The sequence below is a fragment of the Phallusia mammillata genome, chromosome 2, assembly GCF_965637545.1.
Source record: "Phallusia mammillata chromosome 2, kaPhaMamm4.hap1.1, whole genome shotgun sequence".
NCBI classification, from domain to species: Eukaryota; Metazoa; Chordata; class Ascidiacea; order Phlebobranchia; family Ascidiidae; genus Phallusia; species Phallusia mammillata.
Genome location: NC_137253.1, coordinates 18,463,693 through 18,487,376, shown reverse-complemented (window position 1 = coordinate 18,487,376; position 23,684 = coordinate 18,463,693). Strand labels below are relative to the sequence as shown.

Genomic DNA, 23,684 nt, shown 5'->3' with positions numbered 1-23,684 from the left:
ACGCCGCCAGTTTACCTCTTTACGTTTCATGGCATAAGACGCGGTTATAGGCTAGGCTACAACTTGTAGCTAACTACTAGAAACTTTCTCCGTTGGTACATTAATTTTATAGCATATATTTTTTTTTCTTAAATTCCTGACTTTTAAGTACATTTTAATATTCTCCCTGACGCATGACATGCCAGGGAAAATCCTGACGTATGGCAGTGGCAGGTAGAGCTACTAACACCATAACGAGAATCACACCCCAAATTTGATTGGTTATATCTGCAAAAATGCTCACGGTTAGGGCTATTAGGGTCGGGGTAAGGTATTAGCACTTAAAATTCAATAAAACTAACTGAAAAAATTAGTTACTAATGTAAAAATTTTATGTAAATAGAATGATGATTTCTATGCGTTGATACAGTCCGTTGGGCATTGTCGCTATGAGCAGCAAAGCGAAGCTGTCGTTGGATTTGATCTGTACAGAACGATTAATGTGCGGATTGCGGACCAGGGACAATGATTTCCAAGCGTTGAATATTTTTGTTACGGAATAACGTAGAAGCTTAGAAATTTTTGATATCTACAGGTTGCAGAACAATCACAGCAGCAGATTAATTGATACAACTACAATACAGTCTTCTTGTCACTCAACACACAAATCAATGTTGCAACGAGTTTACTAATTTTGTTCAATGAATGAAAAAACAATCACTGACAAGAAACACAGCTTTAATAACTTTTATTTCTTAGTGTCAAGAAAGAAAGCAGAGCAAAAAATGTTGAACAATGTGTTTAGTTTCAAATTTTTCTAGTCTGTGTATTATGATTTTAAAAATTCAAAAATATGCTGTATGAGGACATATTTTTGCATTTACATACTTAAACTTTCTGGTTGTCTTGTCCAGATGAGTCGAAAATTCTGCAACTAGGCAGGAATTTCTTGGTTATTTGGTATAAGTGTAAAAATATATATTTACACTTGCTCTTTCAACTGTGTATATATCACTTTATAATTGGAATTAGTGACATAAACTTACAACACTAGGTGATAAGATTTGTTTAGTTACTGACCTTTACTAGTAGAAAGGTTTTTAGGTAAGCAGGAGGGAGGAGGGAGGAATGGACTTCAAAAAGGCTGGGAACCAGAGGAATAGATAAAACTAGTCTCTTAAAAACTAAATGAATGTGACATTATAACTGATGTGGTATGATACAATCGACCATGTATGTTTCACGAAAGTTTAGCAATGCACAAACAATAGGTTGTAAAATTGTAACTTTTGTGGCCCTTTGTTTCATGCAAGTCTGTTGTTGTTGATCAATGATTAATACTTGCATCCCACTGCTTTTTGTCATTCTGCACATTTGCTCACAAAATTTTTCTGTTGGATGAACCAATAAAAAACTTTTAAGTTTTGTGACTTAAGTATTTTATATAACTTTTAAAAAATTTAGCTTAGTGTAGTGTTTCCAGACTGTACCACTAGTAGACGACATTTCTGATGGTACACGAATACCTTTCAGTATTTTATTTCCTCCTTATTTTTTTTCACACAAATTGCCCATTTTGACCTGTAAAACGTTTGTTACTAAAAATACCAGGTTGCATATCACTTGCTGTGATGGTGCCAATCTAGGATGCTAGTAACTTTTTGTCAACAAAATGTTTTGTCTTAAATCGTTTCAGCTTACCTGAAACAAAAACGATTATGCGCTCACCATCAAACTAGTTTTTAGGGAATTAAGGTGTACTGCAAGTGGTGCATTGAATGTACGAAAATTTAAATTCTTCCGCATAATGCCAAGCTAAAACATTACTTACAAAATATTGTCAAATGATGTTTTGCTTCGCATTCATCGGCTGATGAAAAGCAGGAATTTACAGATTGCACATTAGTGTGCTGAGCTCTTTGCTGTGCTACGTTTTTAGATTTAGAATGTAATGATTGTCTGATGGAAAATACTCTTTTTGCTTGGGTGGTCTGCGGTGCCAATTCGTAACCTTGGTCTGCGACCACTAGAAAGTTGGTAATCACTGACTTAATGGGTAAAGCTAATTAACTGATATTATAACTATGTTTTTTTGTGTATCTTTTTTTTAGAACATAGATGTATTTAAATTGGGTTTGTGGCGATCAATCAACTTAAAAGACAGTTGTATTTGTCAAGATTTCATGATGTCAATTTAAGTTGGTATCTTAACAAGTCATTTTTTATTCAGCATGGGTAAGTGTGTTTTGGGTATTTTTAATGTGATAAATATCACCAGTTCCTTTTGGTATGAAGTCTGAGTTTATCTGACAATTAAAGACAAATATCTTAAGTGGGGTTTGTTCTACCTTTTTATTTATTATGCAGCATGTTACTAAAACCACAAATGCACTTGTATAGTACATGTAAATTTGAATTGGTAGAAAAAATATTTGGTACTCAAAACTGTATCACATTGCTGCTTTAAGAGTTTAAAGGCTGTTGTCCAAACATTCTTTTTAAATGGTAAAACCGTTTATGTTTATACTACACAGATCCTCACAACAATCTGCCTGAATTTGAAAAAGGCATCACTACAAATTGGGGGACTGTAATTTCAAATGTTGTAGAGCAACTACCAAGTGTGGAATCCGATTCTGAAGTTTGTGTGATATATACTTATTTATAATTTTGCATGTACTGTTTTCTTATTTTTATTTGGTGGTTTAATACCACCATAATATCCAATTCTAAATAAAAAAAATACACCGGATAGGCCAGACAACTTTTTGGATCCAATGGGGTCCGGATTAATGGAGGTTTACTATATGTTGAGTTTGCCAAATGCATATATATCTAAAAACTAGCCAGCATATCACTTAATGCTATATATATATATGAAACCAGTTAATTGGGATTCCAATTCCACAACTGCTGCTTCGGGTGTGGTGCAATTGGTCACATGATTTTCAATAACAGATCAGCAACACATACGAATTGCACAAACGTTGCACATATGTTTGCTAAATTGTTTTTGAGGTAATAGTATCTTCTTTCTACACTTAATCAATTCTCTCTCGTTTTTTAATCAGATTTGCCTCAAGCTAGTTGTTATGGTTTGTTACCTAAGATGCAAACTGCTATTTGGGCAGTTTGTTAAAAGTCAAAATAATAACAAAACTGTTAACATAGGGAGAATGATTTTTTCCATTCTTTTTTTCTGTCCAGCAGTGGTTTATTCAACATGTTTGGCCAAGAAAGAGTGCTTCAAATGTATTTAAATTTACACTCATGTTAGGTAGTTCGCCAAATTTGCCCCTATTGAAGTTTGCCTCCGAATGACCCAGCGGTTCACCCACTGCACCCCAAAACCTTTTTTTAACGGCTGTACTGACTAAGAGCATAATCTTGGAGTTTCATACTTCGTTGGTTTCTGGGAAAATTAGTGTTTAAAAACTGACTTTGGACAGCAATATTGAGGTCAAAGTGAGAGATTAAATTGGAAGTATTTTTTTCATTCTTTTTCCTACTTTTGTAATTATATGATGCTGCAATGATTTTAGAATGTCGGCAAAACTTTTTTAGGTTTGGGTTAATGCTTTCTAATTTTTTGTCCTTAAGAATCTAAAAATAATTGCACTATTTTAGACTGTCAGCAATTCGCAAAAACACATGTATTCGTTTTGGCTTGCAAAAACAATCATGTGTGTACATCAAATGGCGTGTATAGTAAATCAGTAAATAGGATATGGAATATGGTAGCACTGTCTATTTCAATTTAATATGGACAATGGTAGCACTGTCTATTTCAATTTAATCTGTGCTCTCTCTTTGGTGGTCAGGTTTATCTTAAAGTTAATTTTATGGTTTGTTGACCACTGTGCAACTTTTAAAAAATAATGTAACAATCCACTTGATCAAACACATTACTTTATTTTGCCCTGTTTATCCATCATAATACTTGTTAACGAATAATAGGCGACATTTTAAAAACCTTAACGATTAACTGGTTTTCCTGATTAAGTGATTGCATTTACTTAAATTTTTTTCTAAACAAATGATAGGCAAATATTTGGGATTTATTATACTGTCTGCACCATACTCCAAACTGATAGCTACCCTAAATTTGAAATTTTGAACAGTTGTTTGTAGTGGTTTCAAAATAATTCAAAAGGGATATGGATAAATCTTTTTAAGTTTGGATTGATACTTTCTAATAATTTGTTCTAAAGAATGCAAAAATAATCTCACCATTAGTAATGTAACCAATTCACATAAATGCTTGTGTGAGTGCATATTTGTTTTTGCTTGCAGAAACAATCATGATATTAGGTCAAATGGTTTGTATAGTAAATCAGTAAATATGATATATATAGATACAAAATATAAAATGGGAATTTATAGGAAAACCACCTTTCTAGTGTAATTTAACCATGCACTTATGTGTTCAAAATAACCTTGTACAGACGAATCCGGTTAATCACATTAACGGTTGTTGCTCAAAACACCTCTAGTGGTCGAAATTTTAAACATTGGCGGATTGGGCTGAAATTTTGCAGTACTATTGATTGAGTCATTGTGGTTTTTATATATTTTTTAATTTGTGTGTCGAACCCAATTAGTTACCCTACTAGCCCCCTAAAATGGGTCAGTTTTTTAAAACGTTAAATAGGACATACTTCAAACAATATCTGGGGTGAATCTAATTTTATAGTTTGTATTCTACATACCATTATTATTTAAGCCCAGTGCCGATCACTGTGTTTTACCTTACAACACCCGACTTTCTTATGGTTATCTCTTGAATTGCATTATTTTCAACTTTGCATGTGTGGGGACCCATGAGTTTTTGCCTGCAGAAACGACTAAAGTTATAAAAGACGGTGACTAATATGGGACCCAATACAAAATAAGCATAGAAAATATATTTATGTTTTAAAATAGGTTATAGTGTATATGCAAGGGCAATATGTGCTAAGCCACCCTTCTAGTTTTTTTTTCGAAATATAATTTTGGGGTCGCGAAACATTATGCGTTATTATCTGAGTCACAACAAATGGCATATTGTTTAAGCATCATTGCTGTGTATAGGCTATACCAGGGGTTCACAACCTTGTGGCTGCATAGAGACGAGTTTGTGCGGCCGTTAACACGTTTATTAGAATATATAAGTACTGGTGGCCGCAACATAAATAAAATCTCTTTTTTTGCCAAATATTTTGACTTTCAAACTGCTCAAAACACATTTTGTGGAACTTAAAAGAGTATTATCAGCCTAGTAGCCATTTGCGCCAGACTTTTTTGTGCTTATTGTGTGCAAACAATGCGAAAAAGCAGATACCACAAGCGCCACAGTATAAATTATAACGTTATAAAAGCTAAGACTGTCAATCTGTGTATCAAGTTAGAAATTAATTTAGGCTTTTTAGGCGCCATTAGATGGCATATATATATGTAATATACAAGTATTTCTTTACATCAGTAATTTTAGAACACAAGCAACCAGGCAATTGGCGGCGGCCGTTGATGAAATAATGATCTGTGATGGGGCCGTCATAGCGAAAAGGTTATGCATCCCTGGGCTTTACCCATCAAGGGGTCGCATAGAAATTTCTAAATTTTTTAAATGGGGGTCGCAGAGCAAGAAAGTTTGAGTAGCCCTGCTCTAGTGTCTTTGGAGTAGTAACAATGTCTTTTCTCACACAAGAATGTTATAAAATATGGGGCTGTGCAACTTTTGGCAATCCATTTGGCAAAAATTACTCAACTGAATTTGTTTTTCTGGAATTATTTTCCTGATAAATCATAGGTGATGATTTGATAATCATACTAATTTGCTAACTAAATGAATCACATTTCACTGATATATTTATGGGTCCCCTTCCCTGAACGCTATGTGCGGATTAAAAATACTAATTCAACAAACAAAGGGCTATTGAGGGAAAAAAATGTTGAAACTTTGTCAAAAATTTAAATAGTTGGACTCATCCATTTTCCACCTCATGAAAACAACGCGCAACTCTATGTCGAAAAAAGCCCAATTGGGCGTGAAAAGCGTAAACCTGCCCACTGAAAAGCGAATATCTTGGCCTCGCGCATAACTGGACGTGCTATCAGGCAGTCTTTTTGCACTGTGCAATTAAGATATGTTTGTAGATCATTTAAAAACGTTAGTTATGCAATTGTTGTATCACGAAGTTTTGCGTCTTATGGCGGTTAACGACAGGCCCCTCCTGCTGTGATCGGCGCCATATCTTTATCTAACAACATTCGCACGACGCGAGACAATGATCGCTGACGGAAATGCAACAGTGAAAAATCGACGCACTATTCCAGTTTAACAATGATTGTGCCCTATTTTTACTGTTACCACATCGCATATACATATGTGTGGGGACCCATTAGATTATGCTTTTTTTTTAATTGTATTTTTCGACAATCAGGCGGCAGTCCGAGAACTGAAATTTGCCCTTTGTCGTTCACGGGGTTCAAACCCAGGATACTTCCGGGTTATGCTTGCAGAAACAATTATGTTATAAAGTGCCAGGAAAAAGATGGGACCCAATGAAATGTAGGTGCCAAATATATATCCATCATAAATATAGTATATGGTATATGTGATACATCCTTAAATATGATGTAGTATATATAAACTGGCAATATATAGGAAAACCACTATTCTAGTTTAGTCAATGGTTGGGGATTTGCAAAACTGCCCAGGTCAACCAAATTGCAATTAACTGGTTTCATCTGTATTGTGTGTTCAGTATTGTATAGTGGCAATAACTAGCCATACTCTCCCCCTACTAAAAAGGGTGGCACAGCTTAAATACGGCTGAAAACTGCTTAGTTAGGTTATTGCTTAATAAGGTTAATCTCATACCGGTTAATCGCATAATCCGTTTTGTTGCATCACAATTAAAAATTCCAAATGCGCCATCGTTTGTTAATAAAATCATCTGGTTATTCGCACACTGGTTTATCGTATAAACCGGATAATAGCTTTAATTTGAAACGAAACATGTGATTATCCGGATTGATGATCTGTTTGTGAAAGTCGCACAGAGATTTTCAGATGGAAAATGACTACATGATAGTGTAATCAACCCATATGTGCGCAATCTTAATTGGGCCATTCTTTTTGATATTTTGCACACCTAATTGCCTGCCCTGAAGCAACAGTTTAAAATTAAATGGACTTTTGTTGAACTGTCAATTATTGTAAACGCAAGACCAACCGTAACCAGACATGGGGCCATTCGTATTTGTCATTCGTATTCGAATGCATTCGAATACAGGTTTTGGCACCTTCGTGCTGTATTCGAATGATTGTGGCTTTCATTCGATAGTCCATGAATACCATTCGAATAGTTTGAACCAACAATTCATGAATACAAAAACTTGAGTAAATTTATTCAAATACAATTCGAATTGTTGTAGGTTTTTGCCAACCTAAGAATTTGCAAATTCGAATACACGATATTTTTTACGAATACAATTCGAATTGTTGTCGGCCTTTGGCAAGGTAACAATTCGCAAAATCGAATACATGACTACATTTTTACGAATACAATTTGAATTGTTGTCAGCCTTTGGCAACGTAAGATACGTAAAATCGAATACATGACTACATTTTTACGAATACAATTCGAATTGTCGATTACCTTCAGACTAGAAGTAGTCGAGAATATTTTGTTATATTTTTGCCAAATAGATTCGAATACAATTCAAATTGGCAGTGAATGTGACCTGATTTGTCAAGTTTTTGTTTATGTTACGAAACAATGACATATAGAAGTTTAATTGTGACGTTACATAAATGGAATTGTGTTACAAAGCTTGCAACATTGGGTTGTTCTCAGCACATGACAGGTGTAGCGTGTTCATGAAGCAAACATTTCATGTAAATTTGGTGAAATTTTTATAACGGAGACTTAAATCAGCCAAGCTAATGTGGCAAAAAAAGCTCGTTGGTTTACATTTTTACCAATAAAATTGCAATTCATAAACCCATGTTACTTTTTGATCGAATACCTTTTAACTTTCGGGACATTTTATTTTCCGCAACTTATTTCTTTTATTTTCCGCAACAAATTGAATGTTATTCGAATTGTTTGCTTCTTACAACAACTGAACAATTCGTGAATACAAATAACTAGAACTATTAATTCGAATACAATTCGAATTGCTACATCTCAAAAAGTACGAAGTATTCATGAATACGAATACACGCTTGGGGTTTATTCAAATAGTATTCGAATTACACGTTGTTGTTTTTTGGTCAACTATTCATGAATACTAATACTTGACACGCTTTATTCGAATACAATTCGAATTGCTGCCACCTTAACATTACGAAACAATTCGTGAATACGAATACCTGACTCGCATTATTCGAATACAATTCGAATTGCCGAACTTTAAAAAGTGCTTAGAATTCATGAATACGAATACATGCCTTGGTTTATTCGAATAGTATTCGAATTACTTGTCGTTGTAGTTTGGTCAACAATTCATGAATACAAATACTTGATTCGTTTTATTTGAATACCATTCGAATTGCTGTCACTCAAAAATTGCCAAAGTATTCATGAATTCGAATACAGTCATGCAGGTATTCGTAAAGTATTCGAATACAGGACGCGTGTATTCAACCCCATGTCTGACCGTAACTACACATTAAGTTTTACTATTGCATTAAACCGCCAATGTATATAAATAGCTGCGCAACGTTCGAATGACTAAGTGTAGTAGCTTTTGAATAAATTACATGCAAATATTTCTGGAACCCCTCCTTTTTGAAAAGTTATTAGGAGATTAAATTGATGTTCAGTTTACTGCTGAGCAATAAGGAGTTGTAATCTCAAAGCCGTGCGCATTAATTCTTTTTTGTTGGCTTATCTAATCGCCAATAGTGATATAACAAGCGTTTAAATCAGTGGTTCCCAACCGGGGAGAAATTTCTCCCTAGGGTGGAATTTTATGAGTTCAGGGGAGGAATTTCATAAAAACTGTAAAAAAATTATATTGAAAATGTTACAGAATATTTTTGTCTTTACATTAGGGATGTCCATTATAGTTTGGATCCGGTTTACATTTGGAACCGGTTGTAAAGGATTCTAAAATGGACATCCCTAATTATAAGGTCTATTTCAAATTGCTATATTTTTTTATTTTATATTTGTTTTTCGTCTTATGGGGAGGAATGAATAGTTTGAAAATGGGCAAAGGGAGGAATGTAACAAAAAAGGTTGGGAACCACTGGTTTAAATGAAGATGTCAATGTGTTGAAATTACAAAACTGATTCGGGCAAAGACGCTGATTTGCAATTTCTTGCGAACTGCACTAAAAGTGAAGTTTTAACAATGATAAATGCAATTGTTAACATGCCACTGCTTGGCATAATTTATGTCTGCTACTCTGACCTTGCGCAACTTAACTGGTGGGTCACTGATTCAGAAAGGCACCAATTCCACTAGTAGTTGTTCCTGGTTTCAATTTTTCAAGATCGTACGTTGATCACAGGACACATACACTAATCTTGCAGCTGCAGTTATACTGAGTAAGCTAAAAGTACTGAGTAGCTATACTATACTGAGTAAGCTAAAACGCCGAGTTAGAATGTGCCAAAATGTCTATTTGACTAGGTTTCGGTCTTGTACTTTTAGGTTTGGGCATGCTTACACACTTTGCCACTGAACACGTCGTTCTGAAATAGAAACCGACATAGGCAAAAACAAGATGCCATTTGACATGTATATTAAGAAAGATGCCTAGCACATTTATAAGGGAAACTTTCCAAAGCAGAACTAAAACGACTGTCGTTTCCAAATTTTTTTTGGAAGTTCCCAAATTAAAATGTTGGCCCCTTCCAAAATTTCAGGATATGCCCCTGGCTACAAAACACATCTTTTAAAATAGATCTGGCTGCAAGAGAAAGGAATTAACCGGATATGTCTGTATTGTGGATATTTAATGGAAAATATTATGTTGCAAGTCTTTTACACAATATGGCTTATTGTTTTTGCTAAAAACATGTGTGTTTTGCTATGCTCGTGAACAAAATTTTGTAACAAAGCTGAATGCGCTTTTTTGTTTTCTTTTCTTACACCTAATTAAATTTTTCAATTGAAAAAATCTCTCTTTAGTGGTTTGTTGAGCTATTTTTGACCTAATTTGTTCATAAACTTTACATACCTTGTAGGTGAGCATTACTAACGATGATACAGATGAAGAAGAAGTCGTCTTTCAACGAAATCCTGTCATTTTCAATAAAATCGAATCACCTGATTTATTTTCAAACTGTGATGAAAGCAAAAACAAAGGTACTGCATTTATACAGCAAACCTTGGTTAATCCAGACGCAATTGTAAAATTTATCTGGGCTGGGCGAACAACTGTTTATATAAAGTCAGTTATATATCCATGCTTATTGTTGGTTCAGCCCTCCAACCACAGTCAGTTTTGTTATGTGACCACTTACATTTAATTTGTTAACATTCTGATATCCGATGGCAATTTTGGTGATTTAAAGTTGTATATGGCTGGTTATTTTTAGAGACATCTGATAGCCGATTGCTTCTATTTCAACGTCTAACATGCAAAGCCCCATCTCGAACATATATTGATATAGGTGCGTTTTTAACTTGGCAACTATTGCTAAATTGACTACAAAACATGTGTGGTGAGAAATTAACTGAGCATATATAAACACCTTTATTGTACCTCTTTTATCATTTTTTGCAGATGAAGACTTTCCCATCTTTGAAACACCATTCCGCAACATAGATGATGCAGTATCTAAACAAAGGGACGATAAAAAATGTGAACATATTTCTACAGTAAATGATTCAAGTTTCATTACACCAACACTCTCACTTCAGGTCTTGATTTTACCTGTTTTTAGTATTAGCCTCCGAAAATGGATTATTTTTTAAACAATGTCCAAGTTGAATGAAATGTGGACATTTAAAGAATTTGCCATTTTGAGGTGTCAATTATTATGTTTTACCCAGTAGTTCCAGCATTTGTGCAAATGGGTGTATGTGCAATGGTTATTATGGGTCCCCTTCCGTGAAGGGGACACATCTTGCTTTCACTCTGTTTTTTTTCTGTTTTTTTCCGCCAAAGCTTTTCAACGCACTTTTGGCATGAAATGTTTGGTGGATTTGGATGAAACTTTTACAGATGGTAGATATAGTTATGTAGATGTGCCATCTGCTTCGTTTGAGTTAATAACTCCAGTATTTACCCCGCTAGCCCCAAAAATGTAAAACGTTTTTGTATGTTGCTGCGCACCACAAACGAAAGATTTATGTGGTGTAACAGTATAATAAAGGTAACAGAACAAATGCTACTTGTTTTTGTGCATTACTTGGGGGGCGTTTTTGCACATGCCAGTTAGAGGGGTGTTAACAGCCTTATGACGTCGTGTTGAAACCCCCCCCCCCAAAAAAAAACAGCCTTATGACGTTAGAAGCGTCAACAAATGTTGCTAAAAACACCTCTAGTGGTCAGAAGTTTAAACATTGGCCAATTTGGATAAAAATTTACACGACTGTTGGTTGGGTCATTGTAATATTATATTTTATACTTTTGGGTGTAGAACCCCATTAGTTGCCCCACTAACCCCCTAAAATGGGCAAGTTTTTTAAATAGTGTCGGAATTAAATGAAATTTGGACAGCTTGTACAATTTGTCATTTTTAGGTGTCAATTGTTGTGTTTAACCCTGTAGCCCCAATATTCACCCCTCTAGCCACCCAAAATGGGTGAATGTTTTAAGCCAGGGGTGGGCAACCTTTGTTACTGTGGGGTCAAAAACATAAGCCAAAATTAGCTCTAAATAAGTAAAATTCGCATTTGATTCTAGCCACATATTGCCAGGTTGCAAAAAAAGCATCATCGTATTAATCTGCTCAAAAATATATAATAGTTGGACTCGTTTGTCAGTACATTTCAAATTCAAGCGTCTCTGCGGGCCGCACAACGTTGAACCTAGGGCCGCATGTGGCCCGCGGGCCGCCAGGTTGCCCACCCCTGTTGTAAACAATGTCCAAATTGGATAAAATTTTAACAGTTTATAGAGTGTGCTATTTATAGTTGTCGATTGTTTTGTTGAACCCTGTGGCCCCAACATTTACCCCACTAGCCCCCCAAAATGGGTCAATTTTTTAAACAATGTCTGAATTGAATGAAATTTGGACATGCTTCTAGAGTGTGCCACTTATAGGTGTCGATTGTTGTTTTAACCCTGTAGCACTATCATTTACCCCACTACCCCCCTACAATCGTGTGCAATTCGTGCAATTCGCCATTAATAGGAGCTGATTGTTGTGTTTAGCCTTTTTTCTCAGATAGAGAAAAACCTTGTATGGATGGAATGAATATACTATTCATAACTATGACAAAGTTTGTTGTTGTAAGATAAAACACAGTGACCAGTACTGAGCATAAATAAATATGCTATATGGACAACAAACTATTCAAAATGTATGAATGGAATGAAATTTGAATAGTTTGTAGTCCATATAGCATATTTATGTAGCAAATAATAATGATGCCCCACATTTTTCAGTTTGCGAAATGTTACTCAAATTTACATTTTAAACTCCATTTTTAAATAAAATAGTGAACACTGAAATGTGTAACAAAAATCGCATTAGAAGGTCATAAAGCTATATTTTTTGTTTAGCTACTAGTGTTTTCCTTGGTTTGACCGCATATAACCATTGGTACACCAACATACCCCCAAAAGTAATGGTAGATGTGGACACCCATTAAGTAGGATGTAAAGCATATAAATTGGCAGCGTATAGGAAAGCCACCTTTCTTGTTACAGCTGCTAATGTCTGTGAAAAATCATTAAATAAAAAAATATAGAAAATTCATCTTTTCCTATATGTTTTGTGCCATGAAGTTGTGTGCTATGTTTTTTGCTTGTTATGGTATAGACATTGAATTCATATGACCTCGATGATATGCTGAGCAGCTTCTCTGAATCTGTAGGCAACTTACACACTCGTCCAGATAAAGGTACATTTACCTTCCTTTTTATGTGAAAAATACATGACCGTGACACTGTCTGTTATTGTTTAGGGTGTTTGATTTCACCTTCTTTGGAACCAGAGGTTTTGATGAACCAGTTGGTTAATTTAAGTGTGGACCAGTCCAGTGAACAAAGGTTAAACAAGCAACATCTGGATACAAAACATGATTTGGAATTTAGAAATAGTGGTCAGTACCTATTAATTAAAATTTTGTGATGTTTCCGTTATCAGTTTTTGTTGTAGAACCCCCATTGAATGAAAGACAAAAGGCAACTAATTTTTTAATTTCTGGTGAGTGTGTATAACTGCAAATACAAAAATAGGAGGCAACTTACACAATTTATTTTGGATAGAATTGCGATGTTCTGAACCAACAACAATCTTTTTGGATCTTCGTTCAAAAGCAGCAACAAAACTCTACAACAAATTTCAGGTTGATTCGATTTTAAAAGTTGGCACTTTGTACAAAAAAATATTTTGGACCTAATTTATGTGACCCTTTTTATCAAAATAATGAAATCATTTCCAATGCAGTATTATAGTAAATGAAGTTGTTGGTGATAATAAGACAGTTTATTTCTGTTTTAATTGACATCAGCCAAAGCAAATGATTAATGTTAGGGTGTTAAATGCTTCGTTTTGGAATTGCATCTATATCTATATAAATCTCATTCTAAATCATATGGGTTTTAACAGAACAAATCCATCAATGAAAACATACAAAATGGGAGAATTAATACAGGAACTTCCACATCATCTTTGGGAACAAACTCACCCCACTCATTTAGCAAGTATGGCTATTTATGGGTCCTCTTCCCTGAAGGGGACACATATTGTTTTTCCATATTTTTTTTTTTCTGTCTGACGCTGGTTTGTTCCATGTGTTTGGTTAAGAAAGATTGCTTCAAATGTATTCAAGTTTACACAGATGTTAGTTAGTGATCCAAATTTAGTCCTCCTGAAGTTTGACCCTGAATAACCCAGCAGTTCACCCACAGCCCCTCAAAAGTAGTGACTGTAGTGACTAATGAACAAGACATGCTTTTGGATGTAGATTGTAGTGTTTAACCCTATAGTCCCCACCCTTCTAAAATTAAGCATGTTCTGAATTGATCATTTGTTGATTATACAATTATGGAAAGTAGTTTTTTTTACCTTACATGGATGTTTTTCCATGTTTCGATCAGTAAATTGCTGTTTAACCAATTTCAAATTTACACATATTGTAGAGGTATTTGCAGTTGTGCATTGTGAATTTTTGCCCTGTTTGCCCCAGCGGTTCACCCACAGCCCCCCTCCTATGGAGTTTTGAAACAGTAAGTCTTACTAAAACATTGATTTCCAACCTTTTTGTGGCCGTTTACCGCCCATGCTTAGAAATAAGTATTTTCAATCAGACAACTGTTACATTCTGAGTCTAAAATTCAATGTGCATTTTGCAATTGTAGTGCATCTCCCCTAGAAACAAGTTTAATGGTGAGTACATAATTGTTTTTGTTATGGTTATGATGAAACAATTCAAGGTAAAACACTTTGTTTACATAAAAAATACTATATTTTCATATATTTACACACCAGCATAGCAAATGATAAACATCCCAACGTTTTAAGTAACAAATGTTGTTTCCGGCTTGGTGATTGTTTTAGTGCAATTGTGTCCCTATGTTGTCTTTCACCAAGCGAATCAAACTCAACTCAACTCAATGTCAAAATAATTGATTTGTGTGCAAAAATACGAAATAAATAAAATACCGAAAGGTATCCGCATACCACCAGAAATGCCTTCAACCAGTTGGGAAACCACTGTACTAAAGTAAATGACCCAGAGACTCATTCATTGTTGGTTGGATGAATTTATGTGTTTTCCTGATGCTACGCCACAAGGCCATTACAACGTGACTATACCCACTTTGATTTGACATAGTGGGAGGTTGTTGCAGGTCAACATCTGTTTGTAAAATGCAGTTAAGAACGACTTCATTCAATTATGTCAATTTGTCACTATTTGTAATGCTAAGTGTAAATGTGGACATGTAATATTTAAGCTGCAGATTTATAAATAATGTTTGCAGTAGGGAAAATTTCATTGATTTAAAACTTCACACTTAAATGCAATTTAATGCATGTTTTCATTTCACACCAATTTTTTGAGTGCATTTTTTTAGGTATATTTTTTTGTTCTTTTTGTGTAAATAATGCATACAACAAGTTTTGGGTTTAATTTAACAAAAATAAATAATGTAGGTGTTGTTGATTGTACATGTGGCTAGTCATTAAATCATTAGAGTAGCATATAAAAATTACCAACATGTACAAATCCCTGTTTAGTTAATGAATATGATTTGGCAATTCTGTTCAAGCTAAAAAAAATAAATAAATTGATGCTGTAGGTCAAACATTCCAAACCTGACTACTAAAGAAGAAATAGTGAGTGATGATTCTGAAGATGATTTTGAGCAATGGAAAGCCATGCGAAATAGGTAAGTTTTGTTGAACTTCAACTAGGTGCAAATAAAGCAGTTTATTTATGGGTCCCATTTTCCTGAAAGCCTGGATTTCACTCATTTTTTTTCTTTTTTCCCTTTTTTTTTTGCTGTGAAGTTTGTCCATGCACTCTTCGCAAATCTTTGATTGATTTGGATGAAACATTGGATTGGTTGACTTGATAGCCCCAGTATTTGCCCCTCTCACCCGCTAAATGGGTAAATTTGTAAACAATGTCCAAACAAAACCAAGTCATAAAATAGTTGATAATATGGTACCCAATGCAACAAAATTTATTAAATATTGCCCTAAATACGTAATAGTGTTTGCAAAGATCTAGGCCAGGGTGGTTAGTTCTTTATTTTTGCAGGTTTAAAAGCACATCGTGTGTTTCAATGAAAACAACATCAAATAAATTAATGACAGAAAATGAAAAAACAACATTCGAGGATGTGATGGTAAAAAAACAGTCAGCTAATGTTCAATCATCAAATACCAGTTTAAAGTGCTTGAAAAACTTTTGCGGAAACTTGAATGATTTAAACAATGAAGATACAAAACAAGAGTTACGTGAAATTACTATGAAATTGGTGAAGGACAGAAAATCCAAGCTGTTTGATAGTAAAATGTATGACAAAACAAAGTCTTGTGAAAATACAAACAATAACTCACCACATGCAATACTACATAGCACTTCCATAAAAGCTAACGAAAATTGTTTAAATGCTGAAACACCGAATGGATTGTATGCAAGTCAAAGGCTAAAGAAACCATGTTTATGTTGTGACAATGACACTCAATCTAAGATGCCACTAACATCTCATGGAAAATCTACGGTTTTGTTTGCAGAAGAACCCCAAACAGGTATATTGTGAATTACAGAAACTAAATGTATTTTGGAGTGAGATTTGATACATAAAAAACTTGTACCACAGCTGGTCACTATGACACTATCTTTTGCCCCCCCTGAACCTACAAACCAATATTTTGCTAAAATTGATGTATATTATTAGTTTACTCCTCACATGTTGTTTTTGTTCGTATTTTTTTTCTGTCCAATGCTAATTTGTTCCACTTGTTTGGTTAAGGAATAATAATTTTTAAATTTATGCACTTGATAGTTAGTTATCCAAATTAATCCTTGATGGCCCAGTGGTTTATTAATAGGCCTAAAAATGTGAAAATATAAGAATGACTATATCTGCTAAAGTATATACATGATCCAGAAGTTTCATACTTTGTTGGTTGGAAAGCATCATGTCTTTTTTTGGTTAGATTCACCCATTTTTATTCTAAGATTTTCATTTCTTTCATTCTCCCAAATGTTGCATTTAGGTTTATAGGTCCTTTAGGTCAGTAATTGTGGGTCCCCTATTATTATTTAAGCACAGTACCGATCACACCTGACTTTCTCATGGTTATCTCTTAAATTGCATCATTTTCAACTTTGTATGTGTGGGGACCAATGAGTTTCTGCCTGCAGAAACAACTAAGGTTATAAAATACAGTGGCTATTACGGGAACCAATATAAAATGAGCATAGGAAATATATTAATGTTTTAAAATAGGTTATAGTGTATGTGCAACGACAAAATGTGCTAAGCCACCCTTCTAGTTAAACTTGTAATATAGGTGTTTTTCAGTTTTTGTATGAAACTTTAGTCAGATCGGCCAAGTGATTATCTTTTTAGCCCAAAATATGCATTAAAACACCACCATGCCCTTGCTAGACGCTCTATTGGGAGTCTTTGCAATGGGAATAGCTTTGGCTTCACACATGAGCATGTGTGAAACCTGGCAATATTATCCTTGTTTGGAATAAATCTGTAATGTTTTTTGTCAGTTGTATCATGCTGTGAAGTGTGACAGATGTTACCAGTTAAACCATTTGCACTTTCATAATAATGTTTCTATTTTATACATACCCGCATGTGGTGACTTATGCGAAACAATTACACTTTAAGTTGTTACACTTTACAATTACGTTGTACAGTGCAAATAAGAGATAGGAGTCCAAAACTTTTGGTAACAATTGTATGTCCATTGTAACAACAACAAATGGTACATCCGGATGTGGAATAAATAAATGAAAAATATAAGAATGCCACCTTTCTAGTTCTTTATGAGCTTGCTATAAAATCCTACCGCTAATTGAGATGCTCACAAACTTAAACCGATCAAGTCATACCATGTTACTAAATGGCATTGCATATCAATAGTTCAAACCTAAGTCTCTCTAGTTTATCAAGTGACTTGTTGCTACAATTTATCAAACTATAATACTAATTTATCCTGTATTTTTGTTGCATTGACATTTAAGGTTCATCTGACACAACCCATATATTCCGAAATAAGCAACTTATATCACCAGAAAACAAACCCCCACAAGCAACAACCATGTGTGTACAAACTGAGGAATCATTTTCAACATGGTATTAATTGTTTAAACTTTTGTTTAATATTGCTCAAAATTCAAGTCTACAATTAGTAAAATGTTGATCTTTTCAATTGAAATAAATTTTCATAACATTTATGACAAACTTTTATTGCTTCTAGGTACAATCTTGAGGACAAAAAAAAATATGCTAATGAAATTTTAAACATTTCACGAAGGGATTTGACCACTGCTGCTGAAAATGTAGCTGAGCAAAAGAAATTTGGTGAGTACCTTTAACCAGATATACATGATTCGTTTACAAACTTTTTTACTTTAGGAGAAAATGAAACCAAGATTCCGAGACAAGTGATATCAAGTGGGGCCAGGCACAATATAGTTCAAAACCAAAGGAAACAAGTAAAATATTAATTACAACTCTATAATGTTACATGTAAAATTACACTCAATAAGTCTAAGTAATGACAAGTGGATATTATGAACCTCTTTTCATTAGGGGACAGAAATTGTTTTTGTCAGGTTTATTTCCTTTTTTGTTTTCAAAAAGTTTGTGAGACTTGATTTACAGTAAGAAAGTGGTTCAAAGTTTTTAAACATTGACAGATAGGTACTTTAAGTTACGTACTGTGAGTTTTGATTTATTGCCCCACAGGTCCCAAAAGTATAAAAATTTACATTTACCTTGCAAGTATATGACTCCGGATTTCCGAACTGTGCCTGTTGGGACATAATCATGTAAAAAAAATTACTTTCAGTTGGATTCACTTACAGTTTGACTTAAATATGTGGTTTTGATACATATCATAGTATTAATGGCAACAGTTGTTTTATTTGTTGACTGTTTTTTTTGCTTTGCTGTCATATAAATTAGTTTAGTGTTGTGTGGTTGTATGAGGAAAATCATTGTTGTTGAAGATAACGAAAAATTGCTTTCACAAAATGCATACTTAAGTTTCAACTTATTTAAATTCTCAGTCTTTCTAATACTATTACCTCTGGCATAAATTGTAATTGGTTGTGAAATAGATATTTTAGATAAAGTCATTTTGTTCTGTTTTTTCCTATTTATAAGTATAATATGTTTTACACATTTAATTTTAAAAAATGCACATGTGATAGGTAGGTATGAAAAGTTCATTCTTTTATGTTTTTTTAAATGTTAAAGCAGATACAGTACAGTGGTTGGTGCAGTGCAAACTTCTTTTAGCATTTTGTAGCTTTTAGTTAAACTCACTTGTTTGTACCCTTTTAACTATGATTACTCTAAATTTTTGCTCCTATGCCTTTAGGTCAGAAATATAAACCTTTGTGTGCTATAAACCACGATTTCAAACTTTTACATTTCAAATAAACTTGCAAACAAAACTTGCGTTCGGATATGTCAGGCAAAGCATTTTAACTTTGTGTTACCAAAAACCTCATCAAAGGTCATTAAACGATCATTGTCAGCTTGCATACCACAAAACAGAATTCATTGCAGGTCACTTTTATCACATCCCAAATACAGTTAAGAAAAGATTGTTATCCTGGCCACTATATAGCTTGATACTCTGTTTCTGTCTGTAATACTGCTTGGGTTTTCTGGAAGGTTTACTTGTTTTAAAACAGACTTTGAACACAAATAGCTTGGTTGAAGCCGGGGATTAAATCGTCAAATTGTGCTTTGGAATCTAAAAAAATAGTGTGTTATTGTGCTGACGGATAATGTTGAGAAGCGTTCACTTTTCTGTTTTAGCCACCACTACATGGATCAAGTACATTAACAATAAAATGTGCATCAGTGGGTCCAGCTGTGTCTTTTGAAAATCGGACAAAAATATGTAAATTGCTGGAAAATATGCACAAAGACAACAAGGATTATCTTGAAAAAAAAATGTTTCCATTTTTGTATGACAGGGTGAGTTGTTGACATGGTGATGTTAACTATGTATCCCCTTTACTTTTTGTCCATCTTTATCTCCTCTTTTCTTTTCTTTTTTTCCTGTCCAGGGTGGTTTGCTCCACCTGTTTGGTCAAGAAACAGTGCTTTGTAAAGAGGTTACTTCAGGTAAACAAACATATTGTGAAACACAGCTTAGCATGAATTGTTAGACCTGTGCCAATTTCTCAGTGCTTATTATACTTTTATAATTTTCTGACTAAACAGACGTTTAAAAAAACAATCCTTTCATGAACTTGTCCTTCCTAATCTACATGTGATATATGTCCAGTTGTTAAAATACTACTGACAATGTTAATATATTGTGGCAACGTTAAAAAACAGCACCCAGTAATCAATGAATTAATGGTTGCATTAATGTATTGTAAGCTCCCTCGGAATGTAATTCCATGAGCTCTGCATGTGTCTTGGATTATTTTTACAGTTATTTTTTTTTCAGGAAGCCACTTTTAGCAATGAGATTGACACTGTTCCCAACACAGTCAATTTACAGTGTACTCCAAAAATGGTTGTTTTGACATTTCACATGGTTTCACCAGGCTGCATTGTGTACAACAAAACTACTTCTGGCCGATTTAATCCAGTTGATCAACCCAACAATCTTTCTTTAACATACTCTTTGCTAATATCTTGGCTCCTTGCTTTGGTTAGTTCTATATAGATTGCAAATTTTTATGCATTATTTTGTCATTTCCTTAATCTCATAGATTCCAGACAAGCTTGAAAAACCGCATGACCCTCCTCGGGAAGATGTTTTTACCTTGGATTGTGACACTGATCATGAATCAGATAGTGATTTACCTAATGGTGTGTAGTATGCTAAATTTTTTACTAGTTTGAAACATTTTCAAGCATATTATGATTACTGTCCCTGGCATGTGTGAACATTTGTTTGTGAGAGATATTGGCAACAAACATATAACATATTATTTGACAAATTGAACTCTGACAGTCAAGTTCTGTGGCCACAACAAAAGTTATTGCACTATGAAACCCTAATACTTTGCAGGTCATGATGATCTAATCCCCAGCATAATTGAAGTTCCATTCAATGTAGTATCATTACATCAGGCATGGCAAGAGGAAACACAGACCATAGTAACAAATGCAGTTGTTATACCAAACTTTTTCTATAAGCCAGACATTAGCGGGCGAAGAAAAAAACCAAAGGTAGAGCCCTGACATCTTTGTTTTTGGTTAATCTTGCCTCTTTTCAATAATTTGCAATCCACCTTGTTCTCAATTATTATGGGTCCCCTTCCCTGAAGGGATATTGATTTTACTCCAATTGTTTGTTTTTCTTTGTTTTTTCTTCCCGAAGTTTGTTCGACTCGTTTTTCCATCAAATGTTTGATGAATTTGGATTAAATTTACACAGATGGTAGATATAGTTATGTAGATGTGCATCCCACTTTGTTTGTGTTGATAACCCTAGTATTTACCACACTAGCCCCCTAAAATGGGTGAGTTTTTAAACAGTGATAGCTTGTAGAGTGTGCCATTTATAGGTGTCGATTGTTGTGTTCAAACCTGTAGTCCCAACATTTGCCTCACTAGCCCCCAAAGTGTAAAACGTATTTGTATGTTACTGGGCTCCACAAAGATTTCTGTGGCTCAATAGTGTTACAAGGACAACCAGTCATATGTTACTCATGTTTGTGGGTAGCTTGGTGGACGTTTTTCACCATGGCAGTAAGGGGTTGTTAACAGCCCTATGACGTCAGAAGCATTGACGGCTGTTGCTCAAAGCACCTCTAGTGGTCGAAATTTTAAACATTAGCAGATTGGGCTCAAATTTTGCAGTACTATTGCATTGTGGTTTTATATTTTTTTAGTTTGTGTGTCGGACTCCATTAGTTACCCTACTAACCCCCTAAAATGGGTTAATTTTTTAAACAGTGTCGGAATTGGCTAAAATTTAGGTAGCATGTGAAATATACTATTTGTAGATTTCGATTGATGTGTTTTACTTTGTAGCCCCAACATTTACTCAACTACCCCCTAAAATGGGTTAATTTTCTAAACAACGTTTAAATTGAATGAAATTTGAATGACTTGTAGGATCAACTTTATTGAACATACTATTTTAAGTCCTGAATTGTTGTGTTTTGCCCTGTAGCATCACAATTCAACCAACTGGCCCCTAAAATGGGCTTTTTTTTACCCCATAATACCACTATTTACTCCTTCTTTTCTTTAAAAAAGAATGTTAAATAGGACATACTTTAAACAATATCTGGGGTGAATCTGATTTGTATAGTTTGTACTCTACATAGTATTATTATTTAAGCCCAGTGCCAGTCACTGTGTTTTACTTTACAATATCCGACTTTCTCATAATTATGGGCCCCCTTCCCTGAAGGGGACACATATTGTTTTTATCCGTATTTTTTTTCTTTTTTTCTTTTTTCTTTTTTCTGTCTAACGCTGGTTTGTGAGACGCGTTTGGTCAAGAAAGAGTGCTTTAAATTTATTCAAATTTACAAAGATGTTAGTTAATAATCCAAATTTGATCCTCCTGAAGTTTGACCCCGATTGACCCAGCGGTTCACCCACAGACCCCCAAAACGTAATTTTTTTAAAACGGCTGTACTGACTAAAGTACAGCGTCTTGGAGTTTCTTGCTTTGTTGTTCGGTGCAATGTAAGGTTTTTTTAAGAATTTTGTATATTTTTTTCAGATTCACCCTTTAAACCCCAAAATAATCGGTTTTAATAACGCTGGCTTGTGAGACGCGTTTGGTCAAGAAAGAGTGCTTTAAATTTATTCAAATTTACAGAGATGTTAGTTAATAATCCAAATTTGATCCTCCTGAAGTTTGACCCCGATTGACCCAGCGGTTCACCCACAGACCCCCAAAACATAAATTTTTTAAAACGGCTGTACTGACTAAAGTACAGCGTCTTGGAGTTTCTTGCTTTGTTCTTTGGTGCAATGTAAGGTTTTTTAAAGAATTTTGTATCTTTTTTTCGGATTCACCCTTTAAACCCCGGAATAATCGATTATAGTTTTAAGGCAGAAATACAAGCCCTATGGTGCAGAAATATTTTTAAAAAATAACAATTGTTTAAGCAGGGTATTCGTATTTAAAATTTTGCCAGATACCTTTACAACCCATAATATGTGTACGCTATCAGTCAGATATAAGTCCCAAGGGAGGAATTCACTGGTTAACGCTTAAGGCGGCAGAGCGGGAGTGCTCAGCTTGACGTCCGGACAGACGTTTTACGAGACAGTCGTTTGGGTGATTAGAAATCAACTGTTTTTTGTGCAGCAATGCTGTGTCGTTTTATTGAGTTATCATGCGCATTTTCAGTTTTGGCGAAGTTTTTACACCTAAGACGTGATTTAAACTCAAAAACGTACTTCGGTTTCGTTTATGTCAGGCAAAACATCGTTGATCAACAAAAATATGAAAAGATAAACTTAACTTTTTCAAACATCGCAATAAATGGTCTTTCAATTCTCATTTTCAGCTTGGCCGTCACATAACCACGTGTCACTAAAGGTCAACTTGTAGGCATTACAACACAGTTAAGAATTTTTCATCATGACGTATCTTCTTTATTTTTGACAAATCAATTCAAGAATCAGTACTTAAGTGATGTATAGATTAGGCTGAACGGTATTGTTAAACACTAATGACTGCATGCTGTTAAAAACAGTGTCAAAAGGTCATTAAACGGTTGTTTTTCCAAAACAAAGTTAAGTGAAAAACAAGTTGTTATGTATACCTTTGTAGCAAACGACTTTTTTTATATAGTGTCTAATAAGGCTTTCTAGGAAACTGTGTGTTTAAAAACTGAACTTGAACGACAATATCAAGGTCAAAGCAAGAGATTAAATTGAAAGTATTTTC

The 23,684-nt window shown here is 34.4% G+C and overlaps 1 protein-coding gene across 5 annotated transcripts in view; it reads left to right on the top strand.

Annotated features, from left to right (window-relative positions):
* The first annotated feature begins 450 nt into the window (after positions 1 to 450).
* The window catches only part of LOC145214231 (dynein axonemal assembly factor 8-like), a 35,109-nt gene continuing 11,875 nt past the window's right edge, over positions 451 to 23,684 (top strand). Inside the window, exons 1-19 of one of the 5 annotated variants that reach the window (XM_080082718.1) lie at positions 451 to 2,214; positions 2,514 to 2,620; positions 10,164 to 10,284; positions 10,518 to 10,592; positions 10,706 to 10,842; positions 12,912 to 12,993; positions 13,057 to 13,194; positions 13,251 to 13,298; positions 13,361 to 13,440; positions 13,704 to 13,798; positions 15,398 to 15,487; positions 15,862 to 16,355; positions 17,812 to 17,923; positions 18,048 to 18,151; positions 18,206 to 18,285; positions 19,622 to 19,783; positions 20,265 to 20,471; positions 20,533 to 20,632; positions 20,835 to 20,995. In XM_080082718.1, coding sequence (XP_079938844.1) covers positions 2,211 to 2,214; positions 2,514 to 2,620; positions 10,164 to 10,284; positions 10,518 to 10,592; positions 10,706 to 10,842; positions 12,912 to 12,993; positions 13,057 to 13,194; positions 13,251 to 13,298; positions 13,361 to 13,440; positions 13,704 to 13,798; positions 15,398 to 15,487; positions 15,862 to 16,355; positions 17,812 to 17,923; positions 18,048 to 18,151; positions 18,206 to 18,285; positions 19,622 to 19,783; positions 20,265 to 20,471; positions 20,533 to 20,632; positions 20,835 to 20,995 — 2,397 coding nt within the window. In that variant the 5' untranslated portion in view covers positions 451 to 2,210. Of the gene's footprint in view, positions 2,215 to 2,513; positions 2,621 to 10,163; positions 10,285 to 10,517; positions 10,593 to 10,705; positions 10,843 to 12,911; positions 12,994 to 13,056; positions 13,195 to 13,250; positions 13,299 to 13,360; positions 13,441 to 13,703; positions 13,799 to 14,265; positions 14,324 to 14,455; positions 14,484 to 15,397; positions 15,488 to 15,861; positions 16,356 to 17,811; positions 17,924 to 18,047; positions 18,152 to 18,205; positions 18,286 to 19,621; positions 19,784 to 20,264; positions 20,472 to 20,532; positions 20,633 to 20,834; positions 20,996 to 23,684 lie in introns of those variants that run through there. The other 4 variants (XM_080082719.1, XM_080082720.1, XM_080082721.1 and 1 more) reach the window with 4 other exon arrangements.